The sequence below is a fragment of the Mucor mucedo genome, assembly GCF_025094135.1.
Source record: "Mucor mucedo strain NRRL 3635 chromosome Unknown EV154scaffold_201, whole genome shotgun sequence".
NCBI classification, from domain to species: Eukaryota; Fungi; Mucoromycota; class Mucoromycetes; order Mucorales; family Mucoraceae; genus Mucor; species Mucor mucedo.
Genome location: NW_026252485.1, coordinates 62907 through 75231, shown reverse-complemented (window position 1 = coordinate 75231; position 12325 = coordinate 62907). Strand labels below are relative to the sequence as shown.

The 12325-nt window shown below is 35.3% G+C and overlaps 2 protein-coding genes and 1 non-coding gene across 3 annotated transcripts; all 3 read left to right on the top strand.

Moving 5' to 3' along the window:
• Window positions 1-649: 649 nt before the first annotated feature.
• On the top strand, window positions 650-723 carry EV154DRAFT_t144. The gene has a single exon. It is a non-coding gene; the product is annotated as a tRNA-Val (tRNA).
• A 1938-nt stretch (window positions 724-2661) lies between these two features.
• Window positions 2662-5901, top strand: EV154DRAFT_570817 (uncharacterized protein; the record flags this gene model as incomplete). The annotated part of the gene is made up of 8 exons (XM_051606223.1): window positions 2662-2778; window positions 2838-3083; window positions 3159-3366; window positions 3427-3476; window positions 3543-3965; window positions 4549-4819; window positions 4884-5077; window positions 5143-5901. 8 exons carry the CDS (start codon window positions 2662-2664, stop codon window positions 5899-5901), a joined length of 2268 nt encoding a protein of 755 aa, XP_051451166.1.
• Window positions 5902-6617: 716 nt separating this feature from the next.
• EV154DRAFT_570816 (uncharacterized protein) lies at window positions 6618-9744 on the top strand (the record flags this gene model as incomplete). Its single annotated transcript, XM_051606222.1, has 4 exons — window positions 6618-6770; window positions 7983-8352; window positions 8430-8636; window positions 9629-9744. The coding sequence occupies 4 exons, from the start codon at window positions 6618-6620 to the stop codon at window positions 9742-9744; spliced, it is 846 nt and encodes a 281-aa protein (XP_051451165.1).
• Between the last annotated feature and the right edge of the window lie 2581 nt (window positions 9745-12325).

The following is a 12325-nucleotide window of genomic DNA, read 5'->3' as shown; positions in this document are numbered from 1 at the left end:
CTATTTTTGGTGTTCTAGAAGTTTTTCTGGTATTCTTTCTCCGAAGGTTCAGTTCGCGTCTTTTGCTGCTTTTCTAAAATTGGCAGGTTGTTAATTATCTTAGTCGGTTACTCGTGAAATTCTCTTCTTTCTCAGTTACAATTATTTTTATTGTTATTTCGTCGCTCTCTCTCGTATCTCACTTATTTTATTATTACCTTCCTGTTTTGTTTAGTTCTTTATTTTTCTTATTATTCATATTATTTCCATCATAGTTTTCCCGTACCCTTATTTGATTTACTCTATTTTTGTATTGTTCTCATCATAGTTTTTCCGTACCCTGTTATTATTTTATTCCATTTTCGTATTAGTTATTTTTGTACCATAGTTGACAGCTGTCAAAACGTCTATATAAGATTGTCTGATTTATAATAATAAACGTCATCGAATTCTTTCTTTCTGATAAACTTTACTTGTTTTTAAACACTTGTGATTTATCTTTACTTCTTTGCAGATTTCAAAGCTTATTAGTGCAAATCTATATCTTTTTGTCTGTATTCTTTAACAATTAGTCTTACAGTCTCCTTCTTGTTATTCTATACATTTGTTTATTCTTATTACTCTATACAAGGTAAACATAAAGACAATCAGATTCATTTCAAAGAAAGGTGGTTTCTTGGTGTAGTCGGTTATCACGTCTGCTTAACACGCAGACGGTCGCCAGTTCAAGTCTGGCAGAAATCAATTTTTCTAAAATTAATCAAAAACGTGAGACGATGATATGTCAATTCTCTTAATGTCTGTCATTCGAGTCGTTGAGGAGTGGCCAATGTGATTTTTATTTTATGCGAGGAAAAGATACTCTTTTGTCAGAAGGATTTTAATAGATGTGCTTATGTAAAGTTAAGTATATTAAATCGAAGATGATCTTTATTGAATTATAGTGTTGTGAAATGGTGATACAATGTGAGTAGTAGTGATTGGTTTAGATTTAGTTTTGACAGTAAGGTAGAAGGAGAATATTACACGTTTGTAGTTAATTATTCAGTTCTAAGTGAGCACCACGTTGTTTTATATAAATATATTAATAAATATATATGGTAACGATCCAGTTAAGTAAAATAAAATAAAAGGTCTTGATAGACAGATACAGAGAAAAAGAGACTAAGGCTTCGGTTTTTCTAGGGAGACAGTAAGATAATAGGCCAATTATATATAGAAGATATAATATTTGATAGGCAAGTTATGATAAAGAGTATATAGTAAAATCTGAATGTTTATTGAAATATGTTTTGTTTTAAGGTTTATATAGTTTTTGAGAAATCAAAGGATCGGTAACGATACCCTTGATTTCGGATAAATGATAATAATAATAAATTTGTCAAAAGGTTTTAAATATAAAAAGGTAAAGATTCAAGTTAGAGAAGTACAATGCTAAAAGTTAGCATGAAAAATATAAATTGTCTGAGTAAAGTTTTTAGTGTTGAAGTCAATTATTACATGTTGAAAATCCGCATTGTAACAATGGTTATATCTAAATTGAAGTTGTGCAGAGCTTAGTCTAAAATTATATCTGACACTTTATTGATACTCTGTGAAACTTAAAATATAAAAATACAATTTGGACACCGATGATCTCATGCAGCATCCTTCTTTACTCGCTGTAGCCTTTTGGGTATTGTTGGCCTAAATCTTCGTGCCGACTTGTTCCATCAATTCCACCTCTGGATAAACAGTGGTACCGGCCCGACAGATACTGTAAAATAAGCTTGAGGACGGTGCTTAAATACCGAGTCAGAAGGGTTAGATCTGTCTTGACTTATGTGAAAAACTTCTTAGAGGAGAATAAAGATCATGTTTATTGATTGATAATTGAAGCTATTTATATGTTTTACAATTGTCAATCCGGAGTAACTACAACTGTATTGGTTCGTAAGGTAGTAGATACGACTGCTGCGGTTGGTTATGTATATTAAGTTACAATCGCCGATTAGCGGATTGATGACATTATGGACTCACTGTAATATTCAGACGTTCGGTACTTAAATAGAAAGTTAAGATAATAAAAATAAGATACTTTATTTAATAATGATTGTTTGGAGTATTTATAGTTTAAGGATAATTGCTGCGGATGGGATAAGTATATGTGTTAGTGTAATTCAGGATAAGTATGAAGTGCTGCGGTCTTGACGACGCAGTAGGTAGATAGTGATACGAGAGTGAGAGTGGCTTGACTGGATATTCGGAATTTAGAGTATTACACTCACGACAACTATGTCGTGACTGCTTTTAGATAGTTATAAATATGTCAGATCAATCTTTCAATAAAACGATAACTCTCTTACTACTCTACTTAAATATCTATAACTAAGCTTAACACCTATATCAGACCCGACAACTGTCTTATCTGCTTTTAGATACAGTATCGTAACTTTTTTTTATTTTTTTGGATATAAAAAATTAAGTTCTCCAATAGAATGTCTTCATTTCTGTAAAAATAGTACTATATATGGTAAGTTCGAGTTGATAAAACTGAAATTGAGTTGAAATTACTAGCGAACCTGCTGGAACTTTCCAGTAATATCAACTGATCAGTTATAAATACTGGGCAATTAAAGTTTGATTTACAATCAAAAACTTAAATCACCCTCATTTCATTTTTCTGTTATAAAAGTATTTATTATGAATCCCTTGTATTCTAAGCCCATCTACCCTAAGCGCCGTGTTATTAGAAATCCCGAGGAAGAAGGATATGAAGTTGTATTCGAGCATGCCGAGGAAACTTTAAGAGAAGTTCAGGTACAAAAAAAAAAGCTAGAATTCATGCTTAATTTGAATATCAAATATACATTTTTTAGCCTGCACCTAAAAAACCTCGTAGAGGTCGTCCACCAAAAATCACTATGTCCGTTGAATCCCCAATTGCCGAGAGTTCTGGACCAACTTATGATCATCCTGCTCTCCCCATTTCAAGCTCTCTCGTTTTATCCCAAAGTAGACCCTTGGGATACACATGTGAGTTTGAACTTGAAATTAAGGCCTTGCCGATGAAAGTGCGTGGAAGTACTGCAGCAATTTATGGGATGCCTTTAGAAAATTGGAAGGTATGTTGTAACAGAAGGTTTTTTTATGCATTATGTAAATTAAATTTATTGTTTTTGACCCTTTCCAAATCGAAGGACGTTTGTGAAAAGAACCGACATAGATATCCCGTTGATCCTATGTATCGATATACTGTTGGGCCTACCGAATTTGTTGTTGCTTTCTTCAAAGAGTCTGTTTTTAAGCGTACTTATAACAAGAGTGTTTCGATTGAAAATGATGTGAGAACACAGATTGGCTTACGAACTGAAGATAATGTAGACAACCAACCATCATTGCGACAAAGTAAGCTATTAAAATTACTCTAGATGTATGCAGTCATTGATCTCTCTCTTTTTTTTTTAGTGGCAAATAATGCACCATCTAATAAAAATGGTACTAAAAAAGTAATTGAAGTACCATTGTGAATTGAATCTATCAACCAGTACATAAAGGTTCTGATGTTTTTGCATGAATTTCAGTCTAGTCGCCGAGAAGTCGAATGGTCATCTCCTAAAAAAACGAAGAAAATAATTGAATTAATCAAGAAGTACGAGCATGATCTTGTTTACGATCAAGTTCAAACAAATGTGGATAGAGCATCACATTGTGTTATTCGTGATTCTTGCAAGTCTGGCGAATTAATTAGAATTTTAAAAAGCCTTTGGATTTCAAGTGCTAATTCTGGTGTACGTGAAATGTTTTCTATATCTTCTCGTCACCACATGTTACGTCGTGATCAAGATCTGAGAAATCTGAACTTTGCTGACTGTTTTTGTACCATCATTCCCAAAACACAGCACAAAGGTATTCAGCAGGCTTTAGCTTTGGTCTTTAGTCTTGACAAGGGTAAGACCCTAAAAGAAGGCGAGGTTAAATTTGCTTGTGCTATGCGTCATGAAAACGTATTTAGATGCCCTTTCAGTGCGTTCGCTTTCTTCATGTTTAGTGTACTTCGGGTATGTTTACAGAATAACATTATTTAATAATATGCATATTGTTACTGGCTTGTTTAAGTGTACAAAGGGTACCGTGAAATAAAGAAAAAGAGTAAGATAAAAGTTCTTAAAAAGTGAGCACCATACTATAAGCTGTTAACTAAGACAAAATAAAATATAAAGATATAAAAGGGAAATGCTACGACGAATCAGTTATCTGTGTCTTCGAAGGAGTATAGTAAAATACAACTGTTAAGACTATTCAGTGCTGATTTATAAGAAGGGCTTTCGTACAATTATAGTAGTTATATATATTTATGATGAAACCAGGCTTATATGAATAAGACTAAATCAGATTATAGTAAAGAACAAACTAAAGATTTTATTAAATAATTTTATGGTCCTTTAATAAGAAAAGGACCAAAAAGCAGTCAAAAAAAAAATAAGACATCTGAGGTCAAAAAGGACCAACAGAAGAAGAAAATGGTAGTGTAACAATATACCACATTTTAGATCCAATGCTAATTTATAAAAATGTATAAAGAAATAGGTTAGTGGCGATTTCTTGAATGAAGACAGATGGCATAACTGGAAGGTATTGCGTGGGCGTATTAGTCCCGAGAAAAGCTTGTCTGGTGGTTCTCAATGGAAAACAGCAAAGAAAGCACTCGCAGACGAAGAAATTTTTACCACTCGAGTAACTCACTGTAGCCGTCATGCTGGTTCAATGGAAGCAGAAGGATTAGGAATTCCATTTGACCTGATCAAGCGTGTTGGAAGATGGAAAGATCGTCTTGGTCGGTTAAAAACCCACTATCTTGGTAAACGTCCTTCTCCTTTTGCCCGAGGTATGGCTGGTTTTTGGGAAAAGCCCATTCTCTTTAGCAAGAAATACTGTTTCTCCGTCTTTGGAGCTTCAAAGAACAATCTTTCCTCGGATTGAAAGTTACTTTGGTGTTGGTAGCGTTGAATGGGAGGCTGCGTGTGATAATAAGATGAAAGAAATTGATGAAAAGGAAGACGAGGATGACAATGTAATCAACATGGAAATAAGAAGCCAAGCCGATCCTGTTGAATTTGTAGAAGAAGATGGAAGGATGTTGTTAAAAGAGAAAATTCAAATGGGAAACAAAAAAAAACTCAGAACAGCATAGAAACGGCAAAGAGGGGGTTCTTAAGACTGTTAATCAGATGTCGTAGAATCATCTTACAAGACGCAGCTATATATCTGTATATGAATAAAGAAAACAAACATGTCAGTAATGATAAACGTTTGTTCTCAAACTATCAGTTCAAGATGTTTGAACAAGATGTAATAGCAGCTATCAACAGTCCTTCTATTGATAGGCTGGAAGAGCACGAAGGTCTTGCTCCAAATATACTCGACACAGACAAAGAGGTGGCCAGACGAGTTGCAGAAGCTGCCCGACAAATTTCACATCTCCAACATCAACAAGACAACAGATTCGAAAAATTCGAAATTTCTTTTAATAATTACGTTAATCAAAATAATCAGCAAAACGTTCCTTTGATGAACATGAACCAACAACTGACAAAAGATTTAAGGATTCGTATGATGCAACGACAGTGCCTGAATTCACAGATGCAGCTAATGATGGCCACCAACAACGCTTTCACAAACTCAAATGCCAACAATAATTTGACACAGCCACAAAATTTCCCTGCTCTTCAAATGCAATCTTTTCCTACTATTCCAATGCAATCTTTTCCTACTATTCCAATGCAATCCCTTCCTGCTATCCCCAACTCACAACACCCTGTTACAATTCAGCCTGCCATAGCATCAACAAATGCTAACCAGAAAACCGCAACCTCGCCAAAGCAAAAAGAAAGAGCGAAAAAAGCCAGATGGGTCAGCTACGAACCTACCAATTCCGAATAACATTTGTTCCTTTTTTCTCTTATGATGTACACTGTTGCATACAAGTTCTTCAATGAATTTCTTTGTTATATAAATATTTTTATCCTAGTAGTCATTCTTTATTCTTTATCGACCATAAAAATCAAATAAAAAAAATATATGCCTTTCGTAGAAAAAGCTCTATTAAAAAATGTTTAGGTGACAAAGGCACAACAACAACAAAAAGTTTTACTAATAAAAGTATTACATAGTCTAACCAGTAGTTTGAAATAGACATTTACGGCTTTCAATGTCTGACTATTTACTCTTTATTCACATTCAAATGCCATTTTCAACAAAAATTTTCCAATTCTACACTGCTCCAGTATGGGATCCTAGTAAATTTGTCATTTTATCCAAAAAAGGAAGCATTACTATTTCGGGTAAATTTTCCACAGCCCAGGCCTATAAGCAAGAGAATTTTTTGATTGGCTCTCCTTATTCGGAACAGTTTCTGTATTTAAACCGTTACAGTATTTATAGTCCAATTCCGTCAAAAGTATTTTTTTCGTCTCCGCCGGCAAAAGAATTCGTCGCAAGCGTGGGTTCAATTTCGTCTCTTCTGGAAATCAATTTCGTCATGAACTTTCGAGAATTTGATGACTCTTAAAATACAATATATAAATATGTAGGCTTGTAACCGATTGCCAAATTTTCTTTATTTCATCCATTTACATTTTTTCCTCTTAATATATTAAATGTCTGACGAAGTAAATATCTTGCAACAGAACCAATCCAATCAAGGTGACAGAAAAAGAAGGACAGAATATCAGTCAATCAGTAATAACTTTAGAAAAGAAATTTTAAAGTATTGGGATGACAATCGTGGTGTCAAAATAGCTACAGAGATGGTATATCATTTGAGAATTTCAAGGACTACTTTTGACACGATTGTTAAAATTTATGAAAACACCGGTAGGACGTTGGCATTCCATATGGGCGGCCTTTGTTACACTTCACTTTTTTGTCGTTTTGGCTTAAGATTTTTCATTTTTTTGACTGCTTTTTGAACCTTTTTCTATAAAAGGTTACCAAAAATTCATAATAAAATAATTAGTTTGTTCTTTACTTTAATCTGAATAAGTCTTTGTGATTTTGTATTTATTATAATTGCTTGTCATTTCCTTCTGTAAAATCAGTATTGTAGTTATTCCATTACGTATTTAACTATACTCCTTCGAATACCACTCTAATCAGATTTCGTCGTATAAATTACCCTCGTATATAAATATATTTGATCTTTTTCAGTTGACAACTATATAGTCTGGTGCCCACTTTTTAAGAACTTTTTTCTTAATCTCTATTTTTAGTTTCTTCTATTACTTTTACTGAAACTTGCCAGTAACACCGTCAACATGTAATAATTACGTATGAGTGTCACGAACGGCTTAGGTTTCAGTTGCATATTAACATGCAAAATGTCTCAGACCATTATTGAAACCCAACTAGCCCATTGTCCCTGTTCTCTGTCTCCTGTCTAACGTCTCTGTTCCAAATAATGTATCTCCGTTATCCCTTGTCCTTGTAAAACCCATTTAACATTCGTTTCCTTTGAACTCCCTTGTAAAACATTAATAATATCAGCCCATGTTATCCTCTGCATCTATCCCCGCTACCCCAAAGGTGTCCCAAACTCAATATGACTAATAATCTGATCCGCGAACCCTTGGTTACCCGATCTGTCAATTAATGTAAATAACAGCATGTTTATTTATTCAAGATCTTACCTACTTTTCCTGCTTCTTTGAATAAACCTTTTTATATATATATTAATACTAATAGATATATAATTTCTCTTTGTCTTGTTCTCACCTTAATAATTATTCTGTTCTGCTCTTGCCCCGCCCCGCTCCTGACAGAAGCAGTTATGAGAACCCGTAAGTATTATATTACCTGTCATTTAAAAGTTATAAACTACTTGAATATGATTAAGAATTCCTTCAAAAACGTAAGGATCTTTAACGATGTCCGATCCGGTGCGTGTTACTCCAGAAGCCATTCTCTTCACATACATTAACGATCATTTATGTAGATGGAAGACCTGAAAAAATCGTTCTCCCAAGAGGGCTGGCAGGGAAGATCCCAGTTCTGAAGATGATAAGGATGATTCGAAAGAAGATGAATATCTTCGGAACTCGGATGAGGAGAAGTCCCCCCCCCCGGAGCTGAAGAGAGAGTTCATCGAAGAGGAGAAGAAGTTGGAGGATATGGGACATAACGTCCAACTTCTGAAAGCTGCCCCTGCAATCGCAGCAATGATCTATCCAACTTTTAAACCAACAAAAGAGGCAACGCAGGACCAGTTGCTGAAGTTCTGCCAAGGACTGAAAGTATACTGTCAAAACGGACATTGTATGGATGTTCTTGGCCGTGGCATGCAGCTAGCCTCTTACCACGGCTTTTACTGCGTGGCGGAAGAGATGAAGAAGAACGGTACGCATTTGGACCTAATGAAGACTTGGATTCCTAAAAAATACACTATCGGCAGGAATTAACTTCCACAATTGAAGCTGGTCATAAGATGGGGGAAATAGATTCCTGGAAAAATATGGGCAAAAAACCCAATACTCTTTTACAGCACTTTAAACAGGGTGCAATCGCCTTCGCCTCGATGTACACCATAAATGGGTTTAACCAAATGTCAAGAGAAGAATTCGACCTGACGATGTTACGTGTTCATGAAGACGCAAACTTGGCTGAAAGTTTGCAAAATCGAAGTATGCAAAACAGCTACAAGCGCTAATGCGGGAATTTGGCTTGCGTCCATTGCGAGGAAAAATTATTTTTTATTTTTCATATATGAACTGTGTTTTTTAGTATATTTTATTAATACCAGCAAAATAAATGTTGTCAAGTATTTGATAAAACGACAATTGCGTTTTGGTTTTGGGTAAAAGGATAAAGTAAAATAATAAGATAAAAAAATTCACTTTAAATATTTTTTGCTGAAGAAAGGACCACCAAGACTTAGTATGAATGGGAGTTTGATGGTGTCAGTAGTAGCAGAGGTTCGGCCTCCACTTTCTTCAATGCAGAGAATACATCATTAACCAGCCCGAATAGAATGTCAATAAACAGACGAGGCCACTGTCTTACTGTTCTCGTAGACAGAAGGGGATGCGCAAGATTCTTGACTGTCATAAGTTGAGACTTTACCCAAAATAAGTTATCTTTTTCTCTTCTTGTACCACTGTCGTAATTCTTCACTAAAGGTGACATGAAAGTACCGCTAGAAGATTATAAATTAAACGCATTGAAGGTCATTCTTTACGATATACTGTATATTGGAGGAAATAAGACAATTTAGACAAACAGAGTTACCCCCGACCCGTACTGTATATTTCACATTCGATGTGGCTTATTTTTATTAATTTGAGTCGACCAATTAGGCTACACTTGTGTCGCTATAAAAATAAGACTACGTCTATAGCTAGGAGGAACGTAAAATTTGTATTCAAGAAGAAACACTAAAATATATGCATTATAACCGATTTCGTGCTCTTTCTAAAAGACTGATATTTGAAGATAAAAATACACTAGTTTTAATTAAAAAAACGAAGGATATCTAACAATGAGCCATCTGTGATATTTGACAAAAATAATACACTTGAGATATATTGAGATAAAGGTATATCTTTATTGAAGATAAAAATAGACTGAAATAACTCTGCTGCGATAAAATAATTGATCCTTTTTACATTTTGATCAGTTTTCCCTAAAAATATCAAGAAGGGTGCCAATTTGGACCGGAAGTACCAACGACTTTTGGATGAATTAGACAAGATCCAATCCGATGGAGATAAGGACTTTAGGGAGATTTTTTGACAAAATGAACTATTCTCGAGAGATCCAACTTCGTCAAGTAGAAGAAGATCGCGAGCTACGTGAACGAGAAAGAGATGACGCCTTGTTCGAAATTACCTTGAATGATTTTCAGGTTGACAAGACCGCATGATTTTATTATAAGCTTAATTGTGAGGAGGCCTTAGAGCAATTTTGGGAACAATCAGGAAAGGCAAGACTTGCCAGAGAACAATATATCTTTTGTTTTTCATTTTTAATCGATTTTATTTAATTTTAATGTGATTTTGCATTTCGGTTTGAGTGGTTTCCCAATACGTTTATGTGACAATGATGGGAAACCAGGGCAGCTATCAATCTGAAGTGGTCAAATGAGTCTATAATATGACCATAATGCTTCAAAATGTTACTTAAGCTATAATGTGAACGATCACGAGAAATGTCAGCAGCCTCAGCAGGATAAGCAGAATGCGTTTTGTAGTATCTATACGAAATCATATTGCTTTCGTTGTGCTCATCCTCAACAACCATGTTGTGCATGATGATACATGCTTTCATGATCGTATCAAAATCACCATTTTTCCTGGTCTTGCAAGATTACTGATAAAGGCAAATAATGGATTCCCTACCAAAAGCTCTCTCCACATCCTTTCGACATGCGTCTTGTGCTTTGCCAAAGTTCTATTTAACAGAAAGAGTCAATTAGAAAGCCAAATACTTAATATTGCTAGTAGAAACAATAGTTACAGCTTCGGCACCTGGTCTAGGTACGGAATACGTCTTCACAATGTTCGCATAATTGGGGTATATCCCATCACCAAGATAATACCTCAAATTGTACTCTTCGTCACCAATGTTAAACTTGACATCGGGACCGCTTCCTTCCGTATACCTATCAAAGATATCCGATCCGTTGAGAACATTGATATCATTGAGCGAGCCAGGCAAACCAAAATTAGCATGCCAGATCCACAAATCGTAAGATGCCACAGCATCAAGAATGATAGTTGGCTTCTTGTCTTTGCCTGTATACTGCCCATGATATGCTGTTGGGCAGTTTCTGCATGCCCCGTGCATGCAATCAACTGATCCCAGCATACCGGGGAATGCACGTTTCTTGTTCTGCCCCGACAGTCTTTCCGTATCTTCCTCGTTGGGCTTTCTCAGATATTCCTCACCGAAAACATCAACGACTGCAGCACCGAATTTCTTGAGGCTCTCCATTGCAGTACTTTCGCCCAATCTCAAGTACTCATCTACTGCATCAGCACTAAAACCGTAACACAATTGTCGGAGAGCAGCAGTAGCTTTCTGTAAAGGATAAAGACCCAATTTTCCAGCAGCATTTGGCTTTCTTTGGAAGTATGGATCATGCTCGGTGACAGCTTCCACAATTCTCATAAAAAGGTCTTTACGCATTCGGAATCGACGACGAAACTCCTTTCCACCGTAAACTGGTCTCTCGGCAAAGTAATCCTTCATAAGAAGCTGATAGCCTGCCTCATTATCTCTATTAATGACTCTACGTCCCTTGACAGAGCCACCTGTCTTTGACTTTCTCTTCATTTCGTCTAAACACATTTCAATTTTGATTAACTGAACAGCGGTGTCTATTCTACGCTTTTTGATAATTGCCATTGCGAGGGTTGCGTAATTCTCCATGTTAAAAAGTCTTTAAGATGAGTAAAAAGTTAACTTGTTTTTTTTCAGGCACATACAATTAAGCTTTTAAAGTCAGTTTTTATTTTTTTTTGACAATTGCTTGGGTGGATTTGAAATTTTATTTAACGGGACTTTCAGCTAATCGTTTTTTAAGCGCTACTGCTGTGAATGCTCTAAAGAACCGGAGGATAAAAATAGCATTAGTGTTGAAAATAATTTTTTTTTTTTTTTTTTTTAAAAAAAAGGTGACACAAGGTTTTTCCAAAGGCTAATTATTATCCCAATTCTTGTTTACGTCTCTTCATTCTTTTTCTTTTAACTTTTATTTTTAGAATGAATTCAAACGATTGACAACAATCTTTGAGTGAAAGCCAATTTCTCATCAATAGTCTTTAATCCGTTATCAATCCTGTAGAAGAAATCAAGGACAGTTTCGATAATGCCTTTGATAGACAAGTTTATGAAAAGTCTAACACATATAAAAAGTGACACAGGAGGAATACGACTGGGAATATCTCAGTTAACCTGAGATGGAGGACATCAGCGCCAAGGCAACACGACATGTTCCATCTTTTGCTGAGACTGTGTCCGTCAACGAACGTGTTGCCAATGTAAAGGCTATTTTTGAAGCCGAGTTTCCTGTCGGAAAAACCTTTGCTTACAAGAAACAGCAAGACTCGAAATACAGTCCTTCAGTAAGGCTAGCAATAGTCCTTTTGAGACTTTTAAAAGCGAGAAGTCTTGCATCAAAATGATCTGTAAGCATTTTGGTAAATATCGTGCTGCGAAAAAAGGAGAAGGTAGGATTGACACAATTGCGATATTTGTTGATATAATTATTTAACGAGATTTTTGGAAACCATATCAAAAGGATGCTGTTGATGATGATGAGTTGGAAAGAGTAATAAAAGACCCAAAAGGCTGTTCAGCATTCATCTACATT